Genomic DNA, 19,478 nt, shown 5'->3' on the forward strand with positions numbered 1-19,478 from the left:
TTACTGAGCTTGTGGTTGGGGTCCGGTAGCACTGGGAGGAGGGTGGCACCCACCTACAGCTAGTCCACTTAAGGGGCAAGGCCAGGACCGAGGGGAGCCAGGCTAGCCCAGCCCTACCGGCTGTGGCTCTCAAGCCTTTGAAGAGCCATGGTTTCCCATCTTCTAGGATGGAAGCGATAACATGTGTGGGTGGGCCAGTTGTGACAAGGGTGGCCAGGGGGCACTGGACCTACTCGGTCATGGCCTTCGGGAGAGGCCAGGAGGGCTGTGGGTGACCAGCTAGCAGCGTGGAGCCAAAGGCTCATCCCCATAATCTGACCAGGGCCTCACGAGACCAACTGAGACCACACTTGTGTAAAAAGGTTTTTATTTTAAGTAAAAATGGCTAAGCTTCCAAAAGTTCTTAAATAGGATTTCAAAGGGGGGAAGATGTCAAGAGGCCAGTGAGCAAGGAGAGAGCCTGGTACCAGGCAGATGAGGGGAGCAGCAGAATCCCCGCCCACTGGCCTCCTGCCAGCCATAAATACAGGCCGGCCCTCGGCGGGGAGGGCCGTGCCCCTATGTACACCTAGAACACTATGTACATGTCCAGCACAGGGCCCGCGTGCGGCCAGGGCTTCCCCAGGATGCCCACCAAACTGCCCGGGTGTCATGGTTCCTGTGCCCCCCCGGGGGCTCCTCAGCGCACCCACTAGAGACGGGCCCGGCAGGCGGGGGAGAGGACCACCTTCCCGCATACTCCTGCCCTCCCCGTGAGGGCCCCCTGATGGCCCGGGCCTGCCAGGCAGAGTGGTCCATCCCTACCCTTCCGGCCTGTGCCACTTGAACCCACAGCCACGGACGAGAGACACCGTTTCCTTCTGAGCATGTTTCTCATCTCTGAGTGGAGACGGGGTGGAAGAGGTGCCTCGACCCTGGCCTTTGCCTCCTAGGCTCCCAGTGCTACAGCAGGTGCGGGCCAGCAAGGCCTCACGACCCAGTCCCCGGTCTGGTAGGGTGGACACGTCCATCACACAGGCACCGGCCTTGACTTCCCTGCAGGAGGGGGAGGAGGGGTTCGTCAGCCTCTGTGCATAAGGGCAGGAGGGAGCCGGGCAGAAGCGCACAAACAGCAGGCAGCAGGACAGACCCAGCCCTGAGCAGCCATCTCCCCGGCACAGCCCTGCAACCCAAGATGGCCAGGCAGGTGGGCAGGTAGGCCCGGGCCACTGGCCCCACACTCACCTGGAGACTCTGCAGCCCCAGCCGTCAGGCTGAAATCAAAGCAACAGGCGTCTCACTGGTGGGCTTGCCTTGGGCCAGGACTCCCCAGGATCCTGCTGCCCCTACCTCTTTGCACTGTAGCACCTGCCAGGCCCTTCTGTGAGTGGGGCCAGGCAGGGGGCTGGAGCTCTGCATTCCAGTCCTACAGCCGGGCTCACTCCTCACCCGGGACACGGGCTGGGCCCTGCCCCCCACCCTCCCTAGGAGCCAAGGCCCAGAACAGGGGGTTCCTGGCCTGCTTTGGAAGGTGTGTATTGCTGGAGCCCTGCCTGGGAGAACTGGGTCCTGGGCCTCGAGTCAGCAGCCCCGCTAGGAGCCCGAAGGGCTGCTTCCTCCTTAAACTATTCCCTCTCCAGGGAGCCTGTGCTTTCCCATCTGTGAAATGGATCTAGCACAGTCTGCCCTGACTACTTCCCAGGGCTAGAAAAGGTGGTAAAACAGGTTCTGGATGAGTTTTATAAACTTAACCAAAAAGGAAGACAAAAAGTCCATTCAGGCAAGGGCAGTCCAGTGGCTATCCGCCTGTAGGGGAGGCTCACCTACCCACCCTGGCCCACTCCCTAAAGGCTCACCCAAGGGCTGCAGCTTCCTCCGGATGGAGCCTGGGCGGCTGGTGGTCCCGGAGCTGGGGGCTGAGTGTGCTCGTGCCGAGGGCTGTGGGGTCTGGCAAGCCGGCTCCCACTGTGGGCAGGGGTGAGCAGGTGGGCGGGGGCCGTGGTCCTGGCTCCCCGCCTCCACCGTGCTCAGTTAGTGCAAGAATTACATGAGATAATACATGCAAAGAAGAAAATGAGTTATAACTGAGCACCTGTGTGCCAACCTGCAACCGGCCCCCCGCCCCCCCGCCCCGGCAACCAGCTAGGGACCTCCCCAGGTTATCTCTGAGGTCAAGGCGAAATATTCAGACCAAGACTCCCAGGTTCAAGTTCTAGGTCCACCCCCTTCTGGCATCTTCCCCTCTCCCGCCGCTCTAGGCCGTCTCCCATCCCAGATCCTCCTTCCTGCCCCTGACTTGGCCATGCCAGCCCAAGATGGGCCCGTGGCAGTCACCATACCTCCAAGTGCTCCTGGCTGGACCAGGACCCGAGCTCTGCCCTACGGGACCCAGGGCCCAGCTCCACAGAGCGCACCCTCTCTGCAAACTTCAGGGAGTACAGCGTCTCGCTGGTGTTCTTCTCCACGGGGGACACCTAGGGGACACGAGAGCTCACTCTCCACCCAGGCCAACAGGCCTCCCTGACAGAACTGGAGGGGGCAGCATGCTCACTGACTGAAGCTGCAGAGGACAAGGGTGTCCCTTCCCTGCACAGCCTGATGTACGGGGGCCACAGGGGGAGGGGGTCCCTGGTCACGGTGCTGGCCAAGCCCGACACACGAAGGGCCACCCTGCCTGGCCAGCCGAGGCCCTCACCTGCACCACCATGAGGGTCTTGCTGTCTCCACTGAGCGAGTCCTGCAGCAGGTAGGTGAGTTTGGAGTTGCGGAAGGGCACGTGGCCCTGGCGGGAGCGCAGGGCGGCGATGACGTCCCCCAGGGCTGACAGCGACTTGTTGATGTGCTGCGCCTCCCGCAGGCGGCTGCCCTCAGCCCCTGACTTGCCCACACGCTCCGAGCCGGCCAGGTCCACCAGGTTCAGCTTCCCTGTGGGGAGGATGCCGGGCAGGTCGAGGCCGCCCCAGTGGGGGCAGGTGCCCGGGGTCTTCGGCCAGGCCGCCCGGCGCCCTCACTCACCCGTGGTGCGGAGGCCCGTGCTGCAGTCCACCCCGCGCACCGTCACGATGAGCAGGGCGTGTGAGCGGGAGCTGTGTTCGTTCAGGTTGGTGAACTCGGTCGTGCGGTTGGTGTGGCCAAACTCAAACACCTAGCAGGGAGCAGGGAGGGCGGAGGCACAGGGTTTGGAGTGAGGTCTTCGCAATCACCCTGTCTCCGAGGAGGCTCACCCTACGCACTTTACAGAGGAGGAAACCTGCGGACAGGCTGCATATGTCCTGCTCCCGCCCGGCCCCACTTAACGCGTGGGGGCCTCCCCGGCACTTCCCCGCCTCCAGGTGCCCCGGCCTTGCACCTTGTTGATGTCCTCCACGCTCTGCACCCGGAACTCTGTCAGCCCTGGCACGTACAGCTGCCCGCTGCCGTCTGGGCACAGCCGGATCTCCAGCTTCTCCTGGGGCTCCTGCCCCAGCAAGTCCCTGCGGGGACAGACGACACGGTCACTCCCTTCTCCCGCTTCTGCCTCTGCTTGCACTGTACCCCGCTCCCCCATCACCTGGGATGTTCCCCCACCCCATCACACCCTGAGGAAGCCTTCCTTAACCATAGGGCTAAGCCCCTCTCTCCTCCAGCTCCTCCCCTGCACTCAGTCTGCTGAGGGGCAGAGGCCAAATGTTCCCCCCAGTCTTGTAGTGGCACTACTCCCGCCCCCACGATGCACGGAGCTCTTGTGGGCAGGGCCCCCCAAGTCCCTCACTCTCACTTATCACCACCTGGTGCAGCCTGCAGGGAGACTGGGTAGACTCGGCAGGAAAAGCAGCACCTGGGTCTGGTCTAGGGGTCCCGGGGGGACTGAGAGCAAGGCCTTCTCCCTGCCGCCTCCGGTGTGGGGCGGGGGCCGGGGACCACCCGATCCCTGGGCTGATCCGGACACGTAGCCCCGACTCCGACATTCGTCACACACAGCTCTGCATGGCCCCGCGGACCACAAAGCCACTGGGCGGGCCGTGCCCCGCGCCAGAACCGCCCACCTGAGGACCTCGTTGTAGATCTCGGCAGCGCTGACGGTGATGGTGTAGTCCCAGTCGGACGCCTTCTCCTGCACCTCGGAGAAGAGCAGCTGCAGGGCCCGCTGGTTGATGCCTGGGTTCTCAGGGGTCCCCTGGGGGCAGAAGCAGGGCCCCAGTGAGCCAGGCCTCTCCCCACCACAAGGGGGGGCCGTGCAGATGCCCATGTGGTGTCTATGGCGACCCCTCACGGGCCAGCCTCCCTGTCCGTGCCTAGTGGTCCGCCCCAAAACGCCCTCCACTAGCTGCAAGCAACTTCATCGCCTTGGGCCTCAGTTTCCCCACCTTTCCACGGCACTGCCCTGCCAGGACCAGCCTGAGACGTAAAGCAGAGGACTGAGTGAAGCACCCGGCGCGGCCCTGCACAAGGGGCCGCTGAACACCAGGTGCACACCTGGTCCTGGGGGACCACCTGGGAGGGGGCGCTGGGAACCTATGATCTCCGTGCCACCGCCTAGAGGGTGGCTCACATCAGGGAAGCCACGAGCTGGGCTCTGTGGGTGGCAGAAGGGGGGCACAAGCAGAGGCACGTGTGCCCTGAGGCCGGATGGGCTGGCCGGCCCTTCTAGAAAGAAATCTGGAGTCTTCACCTGAGCGGTCACCTCCCCTTAAGTAGCCCACCCACACCCCTTCCCGTCTGCTGCTCAGGCCTCCTTGCCAGGCCTCAGTACCCCTAGCATGCTCCAGCCTCGCGGCCTCAGCCCTGCTGTTCCTGGTCCCTGAATGCTCTTCCCCACACACCCCCATGGCTGGCTCCAATGCCGCCTCCTGGGGAGATGGCTTTATCTTCCCCACCAACACCTGATCTGATCCCTCCCTCACTGCTGATTCCTCATAGTCAGCTCTAAGTTTTCTCCCTGGCACCTGCCAGGACACAGCTTGATGTGCTGTGAGCACTGAAGCCTCCTCACTGGTGGGCTGGCTCCTGGGAGCAGACACTCTGTGGCCAAACTGCCCAGCGCCCAGAACGGCACCTGATATACATGGGCCTTGGCAGGCACTGCTGGAGATGTTCCTGGGCGTCACCCCAACTCTGAGCACCCAAGATAAGGTTAGGAGCCCCCCCAAACCCCTCGCTCCCCCATCTTGCTTGGCCTGGCCCCCACTAACCAGTCTTCACGAATCCCAGAACGAGGGCAACAGTGGGGCCCAGACTGGAAGGAAAGAGCCATGATGACAGCCTGTCACCTAAAGGTGCCTGTCTAGCCTTCTCACCCCCCTCCTCAGACACTGGGACACCTGTCCTCACCCCTTCCCAGAGAACCACACAGCACCCTCTCAAGAGCCAGGCACATGCTAACAAACCAAAGAAACCCCCAAGGGCCGCCTTCCATTTTTACCTCTGGTTGAGATTCTTCCTCCCCTCAAAGCTCCCATCTCCCACTGCCCTTCCCGGAGGGGGCTTGGCCCCAGCAGCAGAGACTGCCCTCCTCCATCTCCATACCCCAGGGCCCAGCATAGGGCAGCCATACGGCAGGAGCCCAATAAATGCACATGGGTGAAACAAAGGTCCATCCGGGGAGATGCAGAGGTGGTCTGCCCTGGGCTCTAACCTCAGGCAGAGACCCCTCTGGTGCCAGAGCTTGTGGGCATTACACCTGCCCCTCCAGAACCACAGGGGTCCATCCCAAGTCCACCTGAGCAAGGTGCCCCTCTCTTCAGGCCTGGTGCCCCAGGCTAACACAGATAACCACCAGCTCTGCTCCTGTACCAAACAAAACCCGCAGACACAAGAGCAGCGACGGGGTGAGGTCCTCACCGAGCCCCTGCCCCGCGCAGCGGGTACCCACCTCCATCGTGTAGGTCTTGCCGGCACCCGTCTGGCCATAGGCAAAGATGCAGACGTTGAAGCCGTCAATACAGGAGGTGATCAGGGCTTGTACCTCCTGGAACACCTGGGGAGGTGACATGGGATGGAGATTGCAAGCCCCCCCTGGGTCACCCACCATTTCCAAGTCCAGCCACCTCCCCTGACCATTCTCTCCTTCAGTAACAGTACAACGCATATTGTTACTGGCGAGTGGCTCGCTGTGGAAGAATTTCTGACTAATAAGTCACTTACAATAGGCATCAGTCGAGCTGCCAAGACTGAAGGGAAGACAGGGCAGTGCCTGCTGCCCAGCCCTGGAGCTCAGGGGCCCCCACCTCTACTTCTCTGGTACCAAAGGAGTGCTCAGTGAGTTGAAGGCAGAGGGCAGCGTGTGCCCGGCACCCACAGCCTGCCTGTACACCAGCAGACAGGGCGGGGCAAAGGTAAAGCCCAGCACAGGGACAGAAGGGCACAGGCAAGACAGGCCTGGCTGGTCAGCTGGGGCAGAGATGAGAAAAGAAGGATGCTGAGACCACATGGCTCTCACAGGCCAAGGGTTCCACAGTGGGGCCCAGGAGCAGCGGGGTAGTCCCTAGGCAGACCAACATAAGTGCACCCGGCTGGAGAAGCAACGCCCGCCAGGGTCCTGTGGCTGGGCGGGGCCACGTAGGTGCCACAGGCTGTGCATGAATCTCCCTCCCTGCAGAGGCTTCAATCTTAGCTTCCCACCCTCTTCTCTCCTCCAGTGGAGGGAGCAAGGCATCCCAGCGCCCCACGCCTCCCCATCGTGTCCTCCCCACTCTTATACTTCTTTCGGTCCATGCTCCCATCATCTCTCCCTGTATGTCCCCCCACCCTCCACTGCTCTGTCCCTTTCCCCACAGGGCCACACTCACGTCCTGCTGTGAGGCCCGCGGGGAGAAGACCTTGTCCAGCTCAAAGGACACAGGCTTTCCTTTGTGCAGTAGGTGGATGATGGAGTCATCGTCAGCATCGAAGGTCACAGCATTGGTCGCTTCAGGTCCTTCTCCGTCCTCTTTGGTGACTGGCCTGACACGAGCAATCACCCGGATATTCCCTGGTTTGTGTGGGGATGGAGAGAAGGGTACAGGCTGGGTCAAGATCAGACTGCCTCTACACTGGCATCCTCTGGTGTCCTGAGCAACCCAGCGGCTCAGGAACCTGCTGCCTTCTAAGCAAGGCCCCCCCAAGGAAAGGTAGCCCACAAAGCTGTGATCACTCACACTATCATGAATTCAAGTATCAGTACCCTTTCTTCCTGGGCAAGCCAACTGAGAGTGGGAGCTTCACACTGGGGACAGGGAGGAAAGGTCAGTTGTGGGGCTCAAGCCCTGCGCCCAATCTGGGTGGGATACCAAATGGACGCTCTCTGTGTGTCTGGACTTCAGTTTCCTCTATACGATAGGGCTTGGGTTCCAGTAAGCCAAGAGACTTATTCTGTCATTCTAAAAGGACACCATGGATGCCAGGACAGGGCCTGGGAATCAGGCAGATAGAACCAGGCAACAAGGCAGCCCTGGGGTGTGTGGGCACATAGATCTGATCGCTTCAAGCCCTTCAGTGGGATCTCAGTGGAATGAAGAACAAACTCCCCACTACAGCCAGAATCTTCACCTTCACCTGTACACTCCACCTCACCATCCAGGTCCAAGGTCTGGCTGCACCTCCTCCGGGAAGCCCCCTGACACGCTCGACTGTCAGACACTAAGGGGCTCTGAGAGCCCCTCCCCAGCCCCGGTAACAGGGGCAGTGTTGAGGTTCTCTGGGTGATTAATGATCACTGCTGCCCCAGCTGAAGCGAGCACCGTGAGGCCAGCGACAGCATCTATGTGGGCTCGCGGCCATGTCTCAGTGTCTGGAACAGCACCTGGCACACAGCAAGCACTCCCTAGACCTTTGTGTAGCAAACAGGTACCCTCAAGCTTGGCCAGGCCGTTGGTCAGAACAAGCGGCATACCAGCCACCCCCACCCAGTGCCTCAACAGCCCACCTGGCCCCTCGGGGCCCAGGGGTCACCTGCCATGGGCACTGGGGTGAGGGCTTCAGAGTTGGACGGATCCAAGTCCAGATCCAGGGCAGACCGTTTACTAGCCATGCGGGTTTGAGCAAGCTCCCCGACTTCTCTGGGTTTCCGGATCTACAAAGACGGAGCTACAGCAGCCCCTCGGTGGCAGGGCACAGCTCCAAGGAGTGGTGCTGGGCTGGGGGGAAGGGCAGCATCACCTCCGAGCCAGCTTGGGACCCCTGTGCCAGGGCCCCCCAGCACCCCCGGCGGTCACCTTTCAGCCGCACGAGCTCATTGTGGCACTTCTTGCGCAGCTGCAGCTCCCGGCGGTACTTGCGCAGGAGCTCCTGGTTGTTGCTGTTGACCTCCTCGATGGCTTGGCCGATCTGGTGGGGGGTGCGCAGCGCTGTCACGGGCTGGCTCCACCGACCTGGCTTACCACGCTGCCTGCCACCTCCCCACCGCCACCCCAGCAGCTGCTCACTGCCTCCCGCCCTGGGCTGAGTACTTGATGTCTGCTGTCACAGGCCAACTCTTTCCAGTAGCCCCTGTGGGAATGTACTGCTGCCAGGCCCATTTTACAGAGGAATAAACTGAGTCTCAACGAGGCTTATTGCTCTGCTGATGAGCAAACAGCAGGACTCAGCCCTCACTTCACAGCACTAGCACTTGACTACAACAAGATTCAGCTGGACCCAAACTCCAGCTCCACCCTCAAGTAGCTGGGGGGACCTAAGGCAACCATCTCAGTCGTCGAGCCTCTTTTTTCTCCTCTGTAAACTGGGGAGAACACCATCTAATTCGCGGATCTGTAGGACTTGGTAGGTACGGACCTCCACGTTACACTTCACGAGGGAAAGGACCAAAATGCAGACCGCGCATGCAAATGTTGCCCTTCGTTGGGTAAAAAGGGAAGTGTGTACATGCACGCAAATACATCAACAGGCTTCATCGTGCTCAGAACGCTCGGGGGGTAAATTCTGACAGACATCCGCCTCTGGGGAGCAGGCCAGGGTGGCAGAGAGAGGCCCTTCCTTTCCTTCTGATGCTCTTCTGCATAGTTTGAACTTTCTACCACGTCCATGTATTATTGACATAATTTTTTTCACAGAAAGAGAACTATTTTCTATTCCCAAAATATATCAGTCTCTCTACCCTGCAGGACTGTTGTACAGATTCAAGGAGCTGACAGCTATAAAAGGCTTAGCACGTAGGAGGCACTTAAGAGACGCTGGCTATTCTCATACTGTACAAGTATAGCTTAAAAAAAATCAAAACTAACAGATGTAAGAATATGTGCAGCATGTTTGAGATATAAGAATACATGTAATATGTTTGGTTTAAAGCATCACAATAAGGCAAATACCCAAATACCTGCCCCTGACCAGTGTGTTTTTCAAACAGGGTCTGGGGGTGGCAGTGTGTGGGTGAGGCAGGGGCGCTACTGTCCGGGGGGCTTCACCGCATTTTGGAACGGAGCCCTGGGCTCCAGGGCCTCTCCCAGCCTCCCCCGTCCCCTCAGCCATGAGCTGCACTCACCTCGGCCTTGACGCTCTTGAGAGCCTCCTGCAGGAGCAAGGGGAAGCCACGCACCTGCCGCTTGAGCCCATTGTAGTCGTTGGTGAGGGTCCGCAGCGCTGGCTGCAGCGTCAGCAGGTTGGTCCGGACACCTAAGGGGACACAGAGGTATAAGGTAGACAGGGGGAGGGACTACGGCACGGGGCAGGCCAGGGCCCGGCCAGCCGGCTCACCTGCCAGGTTCTCGTGCACAGCCTTCATCTCCACCTGGGCTCTGGCAAAGGCCTCCTCGATGGCCCGGTTCTTGTCCTCCTCCAGGGACTGCATCTCCTCCAGCATCTGCCCGTGTGCCCGCTCCAGCTCTGACTCGTACATGGCGATCTGATGGCCAAGACCAGAAGCTCAATGTGTGTTGGGGGGGGGAGAAGCTCGGGGGGGGGGAGGGAGAGCCAGAAAGAAGCCCCTCACCTACCCCACAGCCCACGCGAGCAAACACTGACCCCTACATGTACACATAGACACACACACAGACACATACACAGACACACACACAGAAGGGTAGATGGCCATCTCGCTCCTCGAAAGGTCTGGGAGCTCCGTGCAGCTACTTCCTTGCATTACCCCCGGCACCAGCCTGGGTCCTGGCACATAACAGGTGCACAAGCTACAGGCCCCAGAAGGGCAGGGGAGAGCACTTGTTATACAGTAGTGACCAGGGTTCCTTTCTAAGAACGTGTGCGCTAGACCCTGTGTGAGGAACCTTTAATGATTATGTCCCTGAGCCCCACTGGGAGGGGAGTTCTGCGATCCCATCATTTTACAGATGAGGAAACAGACACAAACAAAACTTGGCCTTGGTCACGCAGCCAGCAGGGAGAGAAGGGACCGGAACCCAGGCGCATCGGACCCCGGAGCGCTGACCCGCCATACTGTGTTGAAGGCCCGCCTCTAGCTTTCCAGCCGGGCGTGCGCATGCTCTCCCACAGCTACGAGCGCCCCCGCAGCCCACGCACCTGCGCCCGGAGCTGCGCGGTCAGCTGGTGCGAGCTCTGCAGCTGCTGCTCCATCTCCTTCAGCACCTGCCTCTGCATGGCCACCTGCTCCTGCAGGTGCTGGTTCCGGGCCTGGGACTCGCTGAGGGCCTGCTTGGTCTTGGACGACTCCACTTCCACGGTCTTGATGACATACTGTGAGGGGAAGGAGGGACGGGCGCGTGGCGGCGCGCAGGTGCCTCGACCTCACCCGGGGGCCCTGAGACGCAGCTGGCCTTGGGAAGGGACCTTCAGGGACATCCCGCCAAGAGCCCCCAGAAAAAACTAGAGAGGCCTCGAGGTACTGGCTTCCCAGGATGCTGCAAGGGCCTCCTGGAATGCTCTCATCTAATTAGCCCACCAAGAGCCTGGCTGTGGCCCCAGCCTGGGCACAGGACAGACAAGAAGGGCAAAGATGAAGGTAGAACCTCGCGGTGCGCCACATCCATGCCTGGCATGCACGGGCACCTCAAGCCTCAGTCGCCAGATGCCCGCTACGCGCCTGGCCCTGGACAGCAAGAAGAGGAAGGGGCAAGACTAAGGGCAGACCTGCAATGATTCCTTCAACCACCTGCCCCTCCTCATTCACCAAGACGCTTAAGCCCCTCCTCCGGGAGGCCCCGCCCTGGGCGCGGGATGGAGAGGGCGCTCCCAAGGCCCTGCACGTGGCCACGGCTCACCTTGATTGGCGGCGACTGGGCCCGCAGGCTGGCGATGGTCTCGTGGCTGTCCCGGAGGCGCCGGCTCAGCCGCTCCTCCTCCTGCGCCTTCTCGGCCAGGCAGTCCTTGAGCCGCAGCTCAACCTCCGCCAGCCGGTCGGTCTTCTGCTGCACCTCCAGGTTCAGCTCCGAAAGCATGCCCTTGTTCTCCACCACCTCCAGCTGCAGCTGTGACAGCTTGTCCCGGAGCTGGGCGCTCTCCTGCAGGCAGGCGGTGGCGAGCGACGCCGGGACCCAGGGAAGGACAGACGAGCGGGCAGGGGTCACTGTGAGGAACTGGGTCACCGTTGGGGACTGAGCCCTCTGGGACCGGGTGGGGCCGGGGCCAGCCCGCTCACCTGGCTGTGCTCGCAGCCCGTGCAGGGGGCCACCGGCTTGGCCCGCAGCTCCTGCAGCTCTGCCTCGAAGCGCCGCATCTCCTGCCTCAGCCGTTCATTCTCCACCATCAGCAGGTCCCGGTGCTTCTCCAAGTCCGTGCCTCCCTGTAGACGGCCGGAGCACAGGGGACGCATGTGAGGTGGAGAGGGTTACCAGGGCAGGGGAGAGAGGAGTCAGGTGGGGAGAAGGAGAGGGAAAGAGAAAGGCGGGAGAGGGAGGGAAGAGAGCAGGAGCTCCAGGGGGAAATGAGAAGACAGGAGGAAAGGGGAGCTGGAGGGACGGACTTCACCCCGCCCCGTTCATTCTATTTTCCTGAGTGTGAAAGTAACAAGAAAGTCGTATTTATACACAGAGATCACACTCCTATTTTACATCAGCAAACGAGAATTAACCTCCCACCCTTTGGGGGTCACATGACCTCTGAGGACCTAGTGAGTGGAGACAAGTATTCAGGGAGCGTCTCCCAGGCAGGATGGCAGTCTGATGGGCACACGGGCAGCCCCGGCTTGGGCTGGACGTGAGGGCCCTGGAGAGATGGGGTCGCACATCCCATCTGGAAGGGTCAGTCTGCATGAGACCCGGCCAACCCCCGCCTCCCCCGCCCACCTTAGGATGGCAGTGTTGAGCCTCACCAGCTCTGATCGAAGGCGGCTCACTTCCTGGGCTTGGCTAATGAGCTTCTCCTTCAGGTTTTCCACCTGCCAGCACAAAGCCACAGTCACGGTCACGGTGAGCCTTGTTCCTCACCTCCAGCCCACACCCAGGCCTGATCTCTCAGCCCCAGCCCTCCCTGTGTTCAAGCATCAGGCCACACCTGGGACTCCAGGTGACACACACCTGCCCCATCCCAATAGCCTTCAGCACCCTCTCCCACTTCAAGACCCAGGTAGCCTGGGCTCTCAGGAAAGTCTGGGGAGCAAGCAAAGCAGAGGTGACCCGTGTACCACCAAGCCCACGCCAGAGGAAGCTCCCTGGGAGACTCAGAAGGCTGACCTCAGGACGCCTGCCTTGCATCGGCCCCTGCGTCTACTTAGGTATTTGTAATTATTTATATATATATATATATATATATATATATATATATATATATATATTCCTTAAAAAGGCTTCCAAATTGTATAAACTCTAGGCTCTACAAAACCTGGATCAGTCCTTGCCCAAGTCCTAAATTTTTCCACTTCAAGTGGTTCCTGGTGAATCTGCCTGTGGAGACAGGTCTGTCAGTGACCAGGGCACATCTCAGACCTGTGTCCACCCCAGCTCCCAGCCTGTCTTGCTGGAGAGCCATGGCCAGCAGAGGCTATTAGAAAGAGGAGGGGTGCACGCTCTGTGAGGAGGCAAGGGTGGCCTGGCTCAGCCAGAGCCCAGGGCGGGTGCAAGCACGATGCCAGTTCCGAGAGTGCACATCCCAGGATGGCGACCCTCCCCTAGAGCTGTCCCCCCACTGGCCGTCCTCCTCACAGGCCCCAAACCCTGGTTCTCTATCAGCCCACCTGCAGGAACCTCTCGGGAGATAACCGCAAATGCAGCCAATGACTTTGGCACCAGCATTCATTAGAGCATGTTTGGCGGTTTTCTTGCAGAACATTCTATGAGGACCATACCCTACCATACCTCACCTTGAGAAGGCACAGTGAGAGTCAGACTCACTCGGCGGGGGCTTAGGAGAGGTGGGTTTTACACAAGCGGACCACGAAGCGCTAGGTTCTTATTACTAAGCGACAGGTGACAAAGTCCCCTGCCTGCAGGGGCCAGCCAGGGCCAGGTAAGGCAGGTGAGGGGCAGTGCAGGATTGGACACCTGCTATCCACTCCTAGGAGGCAGCCACAATGCACTCCCTGCAGGCCGCGGCCAGAGACATGCAGGCCCACGTCTCCAAACGTCTGACCTTTCAAGACAGGCCAAATGTTGGGATTTGGGGGTATGTCAAATCTCCCCACTTTACATGGCTGAGATGTCATCAACAGTGTGTGAGTAGCATGGGCAGCATGCAGACCAGGCCTGTGCCACCTCCGATGCCCCCTTTTGCTGAGACCCTGGTGGAAGGAGCACTCAGATCCCCCGGCCTTAGAGGGGAGTGAGGGACACCTCACAGAAGGCAGCCTTTCATTCCTTGGTGGTGAAATCGGGACTAGCGTGAATCCCCAGCATTAAGGGAATGGTTACCCAAGTTATGGCGTATGTACACGCAGACTAGTGCGTAGTCGTCACGGTTAGGGTTAGCAGAAGTTTTAAGTGACTTGGAGAAAGGCTCCCGAACATAGTTAAGTCAAAAGTCCGAAAACAAAATTGCGATGTAACACCAAGAAGCAGAAGTCTCTGGACTGTAGAATTCTGCCAAATTCTTTATGCTTTTCAGTAACTTGTAAGCCTCAAAGAATACGTACTCCTCTCATACACACTCCCCCCATCCTGATATAGGTGGGTCTACCTCCTTTTGAAAGGTTGAGTCCCCCCAACCCCCCTTCCTTCCCTCAGAAAGCACCCCAGGAAGATCCACTTGCACTGAACAGGTGCCTCAGACAGGCTGCTTCCTCAGCACCGGGCTGGGTGTGCTGGGACCTCGCCACCAGCACTCAGCCCCAGATGCAGCGAGAATGGGGTTTTCCAAGTGCTTACTTGCGGGCTCAGGACGCCTGCCTGCCACCTGCCTGTAGCCCAGGCTCCTGCTCCTTTCTTGCATCACAATCAGAACTCTGGGCACTCCTAGGCTCTACCTGGAATTTCTGAGGGGTGCCCCAAAAGGAGGTGGCTACAAAATGGGGCAGGCTAGGGGTGAGGGTGAGGGGTTGAGGAAGAGGCTATAAAAGACTCCCTTTGTCAGAGATGTCAGACAGTCATCTCCTGGCTTGTCTCGGACAGCGGGGGACATGGCCCACCAACACAGCAGTGTGGCCTGTCAGGCACCAGTCACCGCCGTGGTGCATGGTGACCGTGCCCCGGCAGGCCAGCTGCATTTGGGGCTGAGAAGTCAGGATGTGTGCTGCTCGGGAGTGGGGCCACTGCCCTCTACCCAGAGGGGTCTATTTCAGGAGCGGTGAGAGCAGAGAGCGGGGTGCTGAGGGTGAACCGGACCAGCGAGGAAGGCCTTCCACAGGAGAGAGCCCCCAGAGGCATCCTGTCCACACCCGCCCGGGCTCTGAGTCAGCGATCGTGCTGGCATCTATCCGCAAAGAGGGGAGGGACCTTCTCTATTACTCATCACAAGCCCCGACCCCGGCAGGTGACCAGCACGCAGTAGACACCCAATGAACACTAGAAGTGACAGCAGACAAGCGGCATGCACACTCCTGAGGGCAAAGAGCCAGGCCGAAGGGGAAGGAGGTCCCCGGCAGGCTGCTGTGATGGTGCCCAGGAGGGTATGATGTCAACCCCAGGGCTGACCAAGGGACCAGGCTAGATTTGTGCAGCGTCCCTTCCCAGGCCCAGGCTCCTTGTCAGCCGGAGAAACTGGGTCATGGGCCTGGTGCACAAGGCCTCAGTGGGAGCGGGGAGCCGGGGCCCATCTGACACAAACCCACATTTCCATCTCTCAGCAGAAGTGGGTCCGGTAGAGGGTGGGGCTGCCCTGCGCAGGTCTGTGTTCTCAGCTGTCTGCTCCCATCAGTGGAGACAACCTGCTGATTACCTCCCCACCTCCCACCAAGCCTGGCTCTTGATCACCAGCTGTCTGTCCTCTGAGGAAAAGAGGGCTCTCCCAGTGGCGAGACCAAGGCGTTGCTGAGCTGAAAAGGCAATAGGTCCCGGGACCCAGAACACCCTGAGGAAACAGAGGCCAGAGGGGCGGCCCCCAGAAGCACCCCATCCCGTCACCAACACACTCCCCCTCTCAGGACATATGGCTACATGACTGACTGTGCCCATCTGGCCCCATCCACCCTGCCCTGCCCACTGCCAAGTTTTCACATTCAAGTCCTTCTGCGAGGGGCAGTCGGGCACAGGGGTTCTCAGGCCTGACTGCCCAGCTTTCTAATATAGACATCACCCTACTCGCCGGATAACCTTGGAAAAGTCTCAACTTCACCATGCCTCTTGCTTTCCTCATCAGGACAGTGAGGCTACCCCTACAAGGATGTCCTGGGCATTAAGTGAGATTAAATGAGATAACGTAAGTAAAGCGCTTAGGACAGACCCCAGCACACAGCGAGTTCTATTGTTAGAATAAAGGCCCGTGAGAGCAGAGATATCTGTCTGTCGTGTGGGTGCCGAATTCCCAGTGCCTAGGACAGTGCCTGACACATAGCAGGTGCTCTGTAAACACATGTAGGAAGAATGAGTGCACAAGGGGCTGGGTAGAGCAGGGTCTGTGAGTGAGGCTGTCAGGCAGGGTGGGGCCAGGAGGGGTGCTAGAGGCTGGGGCACCACTGGGCACCAGCAGGAGGACACTCACTTCTGCCAAAGGAAGGAGCTGCTACAAGGCTCCAGGCATGTGGGTGCCACGTGGGACTGTCGGGCCAGAGGTGCCACGTCTTCCAAAATATTCTGACAAAATAGGAATTCCAGATCTTTATGTGAACTTATCTAAGGTTTAAAAATAGGCAACTGGCTCTGGAAAACAGTGTGGAGGTTCCTCAAAAAATTAAAACTAGAATTACCCTACGACCCAGCAATAGCATTACTAGGAATTTATCCAAAGGATACAGGAGTGCTGATTCCTAGGGGCACATGTACTCCAATGTTTACAGCAGCACCATCAACAATAGCCAAAGTATGGGAAGGGCCCAAATGTCCATCAACCAATAAATAGATAAAAAAAGATGTGGTGTGTGTGTGTATACACACACAATGGAATACTACTTGGCAACAAGAAAGAATGAAATCCTGCCATTTGCAACAACGTGGATGGAACTAGAGGGTATATGCTGAGTGAAATAGTCAGAGAAAGATACATGTTTTCACTCATATGTGTAATTTGAGAAACTTTACAGAAGACCATGGGGGAAGGGAAGGGGAAAAAATAGTTTCAAACAGAGAGGTAGGCAACATAAGAGACTCTTAAATACAGAGAACAAACTGAGGGTTGATAGGGGGGTGGGGGGGATAATGGGTGATGGGCATTGAGGAGGACACTTGTTGAGATGAGCAATGAGTGTTGTATGTAAGCGATGAATTATGGGAATCTACTCCCAAAGCCAAGGGCATACTGTATACACTGCACGTTAGCTAACTTGACAATAAATTATATTTTAAAAAATTAAATAAATAAAATAAAAATAAAAATTGGCAACGAATCTGATCAATAAAAAAGGAGGCCAATTAGAACTAATAAACTCAGCAAAGTCACAGGATACAAAATCATTACGTAAAAATCTGTTGTGCTTCTACACAATATCAATGGACAATCCAAAAAAGGAAATTTAGAAAACAATTCCATTTACAATTGCATCAGAAAGAATAAAATACTTAGGAATAAACTTAATCAAGAAGGCAAAAGATCTGTACATTGAAAACTATAAAATATTGCTCAATAAATTAAAGAAGGCACTGATAAATGAAAAGACATCCCAGGTTATGGATTGACATATTGCTAAGATATCAATACTACCGAAGGCGTCCTCCAGATTTAATGCAATCCACATCAAAATTCCAATGGCATTTTTTGCAGAAATAGAAAAATCCACCCTAAAATTCATATGAAGTCTCAAAGAACCCCAAATAGCCAAAACATACTTGCAAAAGAAGAGAAAGTGAGAGGTCGCACACTTCCTGATTTCAAAAGTTACTACAAAGCTACAGCAATGAAAACAATAAAGTACTGGCATAAAGATCATACAGATCAACGGACTAGAATAGAGAACCCAGAAACAAACCCTCACATGTGTGGTCAATTGATTTTTGACATGGGTGCCAAGACCATTCCAGGGGGAAAGGACAGTCTTTTCAACAAATAGTGCCAGGAAAACTGGACATCCACATGCAAAAGAATGAGATTGGACCCTTGCCTTACACCACAGACAAAATTAACTCAGAATAGATCAAAGACCTAAATGTGAAAACCAAAACTATAAACACAGGGGAAAACCTTCATGGCACTGGATTTGGCAGTGCTTTCTTAGATCGGACACCAACAGCACAGGCAACAAAAGACAAGATAGATAAATTGAGCTTCATCAAAATAAATAAAACCTTTTGTGTATCAAAAGATACCATCCACAGAGTAGAAAGGTGCTCTGTGGAATGGAAAAAAATATCTGTGAATTGTATACTGATAAGGGGTTAATATGCAGAATATAGAGAGAACCCCTACAACTCCATCCCAAAAACCCCAATTCAAGACAGGCAAAGGACTTGAATGGACATTTCTCCAAGGAAGATATACACATGGCCAATAAGCACATGAAAAGATGCTCAATATCACTAATCATTAGGGAAATGCAAATCAAAGCCACAATAAGATACCACTTCAACCCATTATGATGGCTATTAGTTAAAAAAAAATAACCCTCAGAAAATAACAAATACTGATGAAAATCTGGAGAAATTAGAACCTTTGTCCCACTGCTGGTGGGAATGTCAAACAGTGTACCTGCTGTGGAAAACAGTCTGGTGGATTTCTCAAAAAATTTTAACTGGAACTACCATATGATCTAGCCATTCCACTTATGGGTATTTGCCCAAAAGGAATTAAAAGCAGGGTCTCAAAGAGATATTTGCACACCCATGTTCATAGCAGCATTATTCACAATAGGTACAATGTGGTAGCAAACCAAGTGTCCACTGATGAATGAAAGGATAAGCAAAGTGTGGTATATCCATACAATGGAATATTATTCTGCCTTAAAAACAGGAAATCCTGCCATTTGCAATAACATGGATGAACCTGGAAAGCATTATGCTAAGGGAAATGAGCCAGTCACCAAAAGACAAATACTGTGATCCCACTTATATTAAGTACCAGGAAGAGCTACATTCATAGAGACAGGAAGTAGAATGGTGGGTGCCAGGGGCTGGAGGAGGGGGGAGGGGGAAGTTAGTATTTAATGGGAACAGTTTCAGGTTTGCAACATGAATAACAATGTGAATATACTTAATACCAGTGAACTATACACTTAAAAATGGTTAAGATGGGAGGGGGAGCCAAGATGGCAGAACAGCATGGAAGTTTTTTGTGTGTCTTGCATCCATGAAATACAGCCAGACCAACGCTACACCATCCTGCACACCTAAAAAAATGATCTGAGGATTAACACAACAATCTGCACAACCTAAACCACAAAATTCAGCAGGTACCTGGCACAGAGAGGTGAACTTGGGGAGAGAGAAGCCGTGGAGGGCAGGGAGCCGCTTTTGCACACAGAGAGAGGATGGAGGCGGGGGAGGAGAATATGGGAAAAGCACCCTCCAAAAGCAGCTAAAGAGAAAGTAGAAAAGTGGAAACAGCCACAGGGACTGAACTAAGAGAGAAAAGAGAAAGAAGAGGGTTTAAATTCCATTAAGACTATAACAGGGGGAGCGCGGAGTCTGAAACTCCGCAGCTCGATACCTGGTGGTGCTCTGGTGGGAAGGGCGAGTCCCCAGGAGCAGAGTGGGGTCCGGGAGGTTCTCGGGCCACACAGGGAAAAGCGGTTCCACTGCTGGAAGGACATTTGGTAGAGACTGTGAGGCCACCTGGTCCCAGCAGACCCCAGAGAACAACCACATCGCTGGTGCTGGAACAAGGTCATTATGGGTGAAGACTGGTGCCAGATGTGTGTTGTGATTTTCCATAATCCCTGAAACACTGCTGCTACACTATCTCGCAAACTTTTTCTGGGGAGGGCTGGCACCTGGCCACACTGTCTGGGCACCAGCAGCAGGCACGGTCCCGCAAACATTCCTGGGTGTGGCCGTCACCTGGCCATTGCTCGGTGAGACCTTCTGCAGAGGGAAGAAGCAGGTCAAAGCCACAGTCCCTCAGAAGAAAGAGGACGAGAAAAACAGCCACATCTGAGACAAAACTCAGGAGAGGGTGCTGCC

At 56.6% G+C, this 19,478-nt stretch overlaps 1 protein-coding gene across 9 annotated transcripts in view; it reads right to left on the minus strand.

The window, feature by feature from the left end:
* Positions 1-853: 853 nt before the first annotated feature.
* Positions 854-19,478, minus strand: part of KIFC3 (kinesin family member C3) — a 76,394-nt gene continuing 57,769 nt past the window's right edge. For 5 of the 9 annotated variants that reach the window (XM_053906153.1, XM_053906157.1, XM_053906159.1 and 2 more), the window contains 17 exons: positions 12,360-12,431; positions 12,155-12,220; positions 11,483-11,626; positions 11,106-11,345; positions 10,408-10,581; positions 9,628-9,775; positions 9,416-9,546; positions 8,151-8,262; positions 6,747-6,928; positions 5,831-5,935; positions 4,005-4,135; positions 3,329-3,452; positions 2,995-3,124; positions 2,675-2,904; positions 2,319-2,453; positions 1,836-1,944; positions 854-1,035 (listed from right to left, as the gene is read on the minus strand). In XM_053906153.1, the coding sequence (XP_053762128.1) occupies positions 1,010-1,035; positions 1,836-1,944; positions 2,319-2,453; positions 2,675-2,904; positions 2,995-3,124; positions 3,329-3,452; positions 4,005-4,135; positions 5,831-5,935; positions 6,747-6,928; positions 8,151-8,262; positions 9,416-9,546; positions 9,628-9,775; positions 10,408-10,581; positions 11,106-11,345; positions 11,483-11,626; positions 12,155-12,220; positions 12,360-12,431 (2,259 nt within the window). In that variant the 3' untranslated portion in view covers positions 854-1,009. Of the gene's footprint in view, positions 1,036-1,224; positions 1,254-1,835; positions 1,945-2,318; positions 2,454-2,674; positions 2,905-2,994; positions 3,125-3,328; positions 3,453-4,004; positions 4,136-5,830; positions 5,936-6,746; positions 6,929-8,150; positions 8,263-9,415; positions 9,547-9,627; positions 9,776-10,407; positions 10,582-11,105; positions 11,346-11,482; positions 11,627-12,154; positions 12,221-12,359; positions 12,432-19,478 lie in introns of all 9 variants that reach the window. The other 4 variants (XM_053906155.1, XM_053906156.1, XM_053906161.1 and 1 more) reach the window with 2 other exon arrangements.

The sequence above is a fragment of the Panthera pardus genome, unplaced genomic scaffold (genome assembly GCF_024362965.1).
Source record: "Panthera pardus isolate Hobbes unplaced genomic scaffold, ASM2436296v1 HiC_scaffold_18, whole genome shotgun sequence".
Taxonomy (NCBI): Eukaryota; Metazoa; Chordata; class Mammalia; order Carnivora; family Felidae; genus Panthera; species Panthera pardus.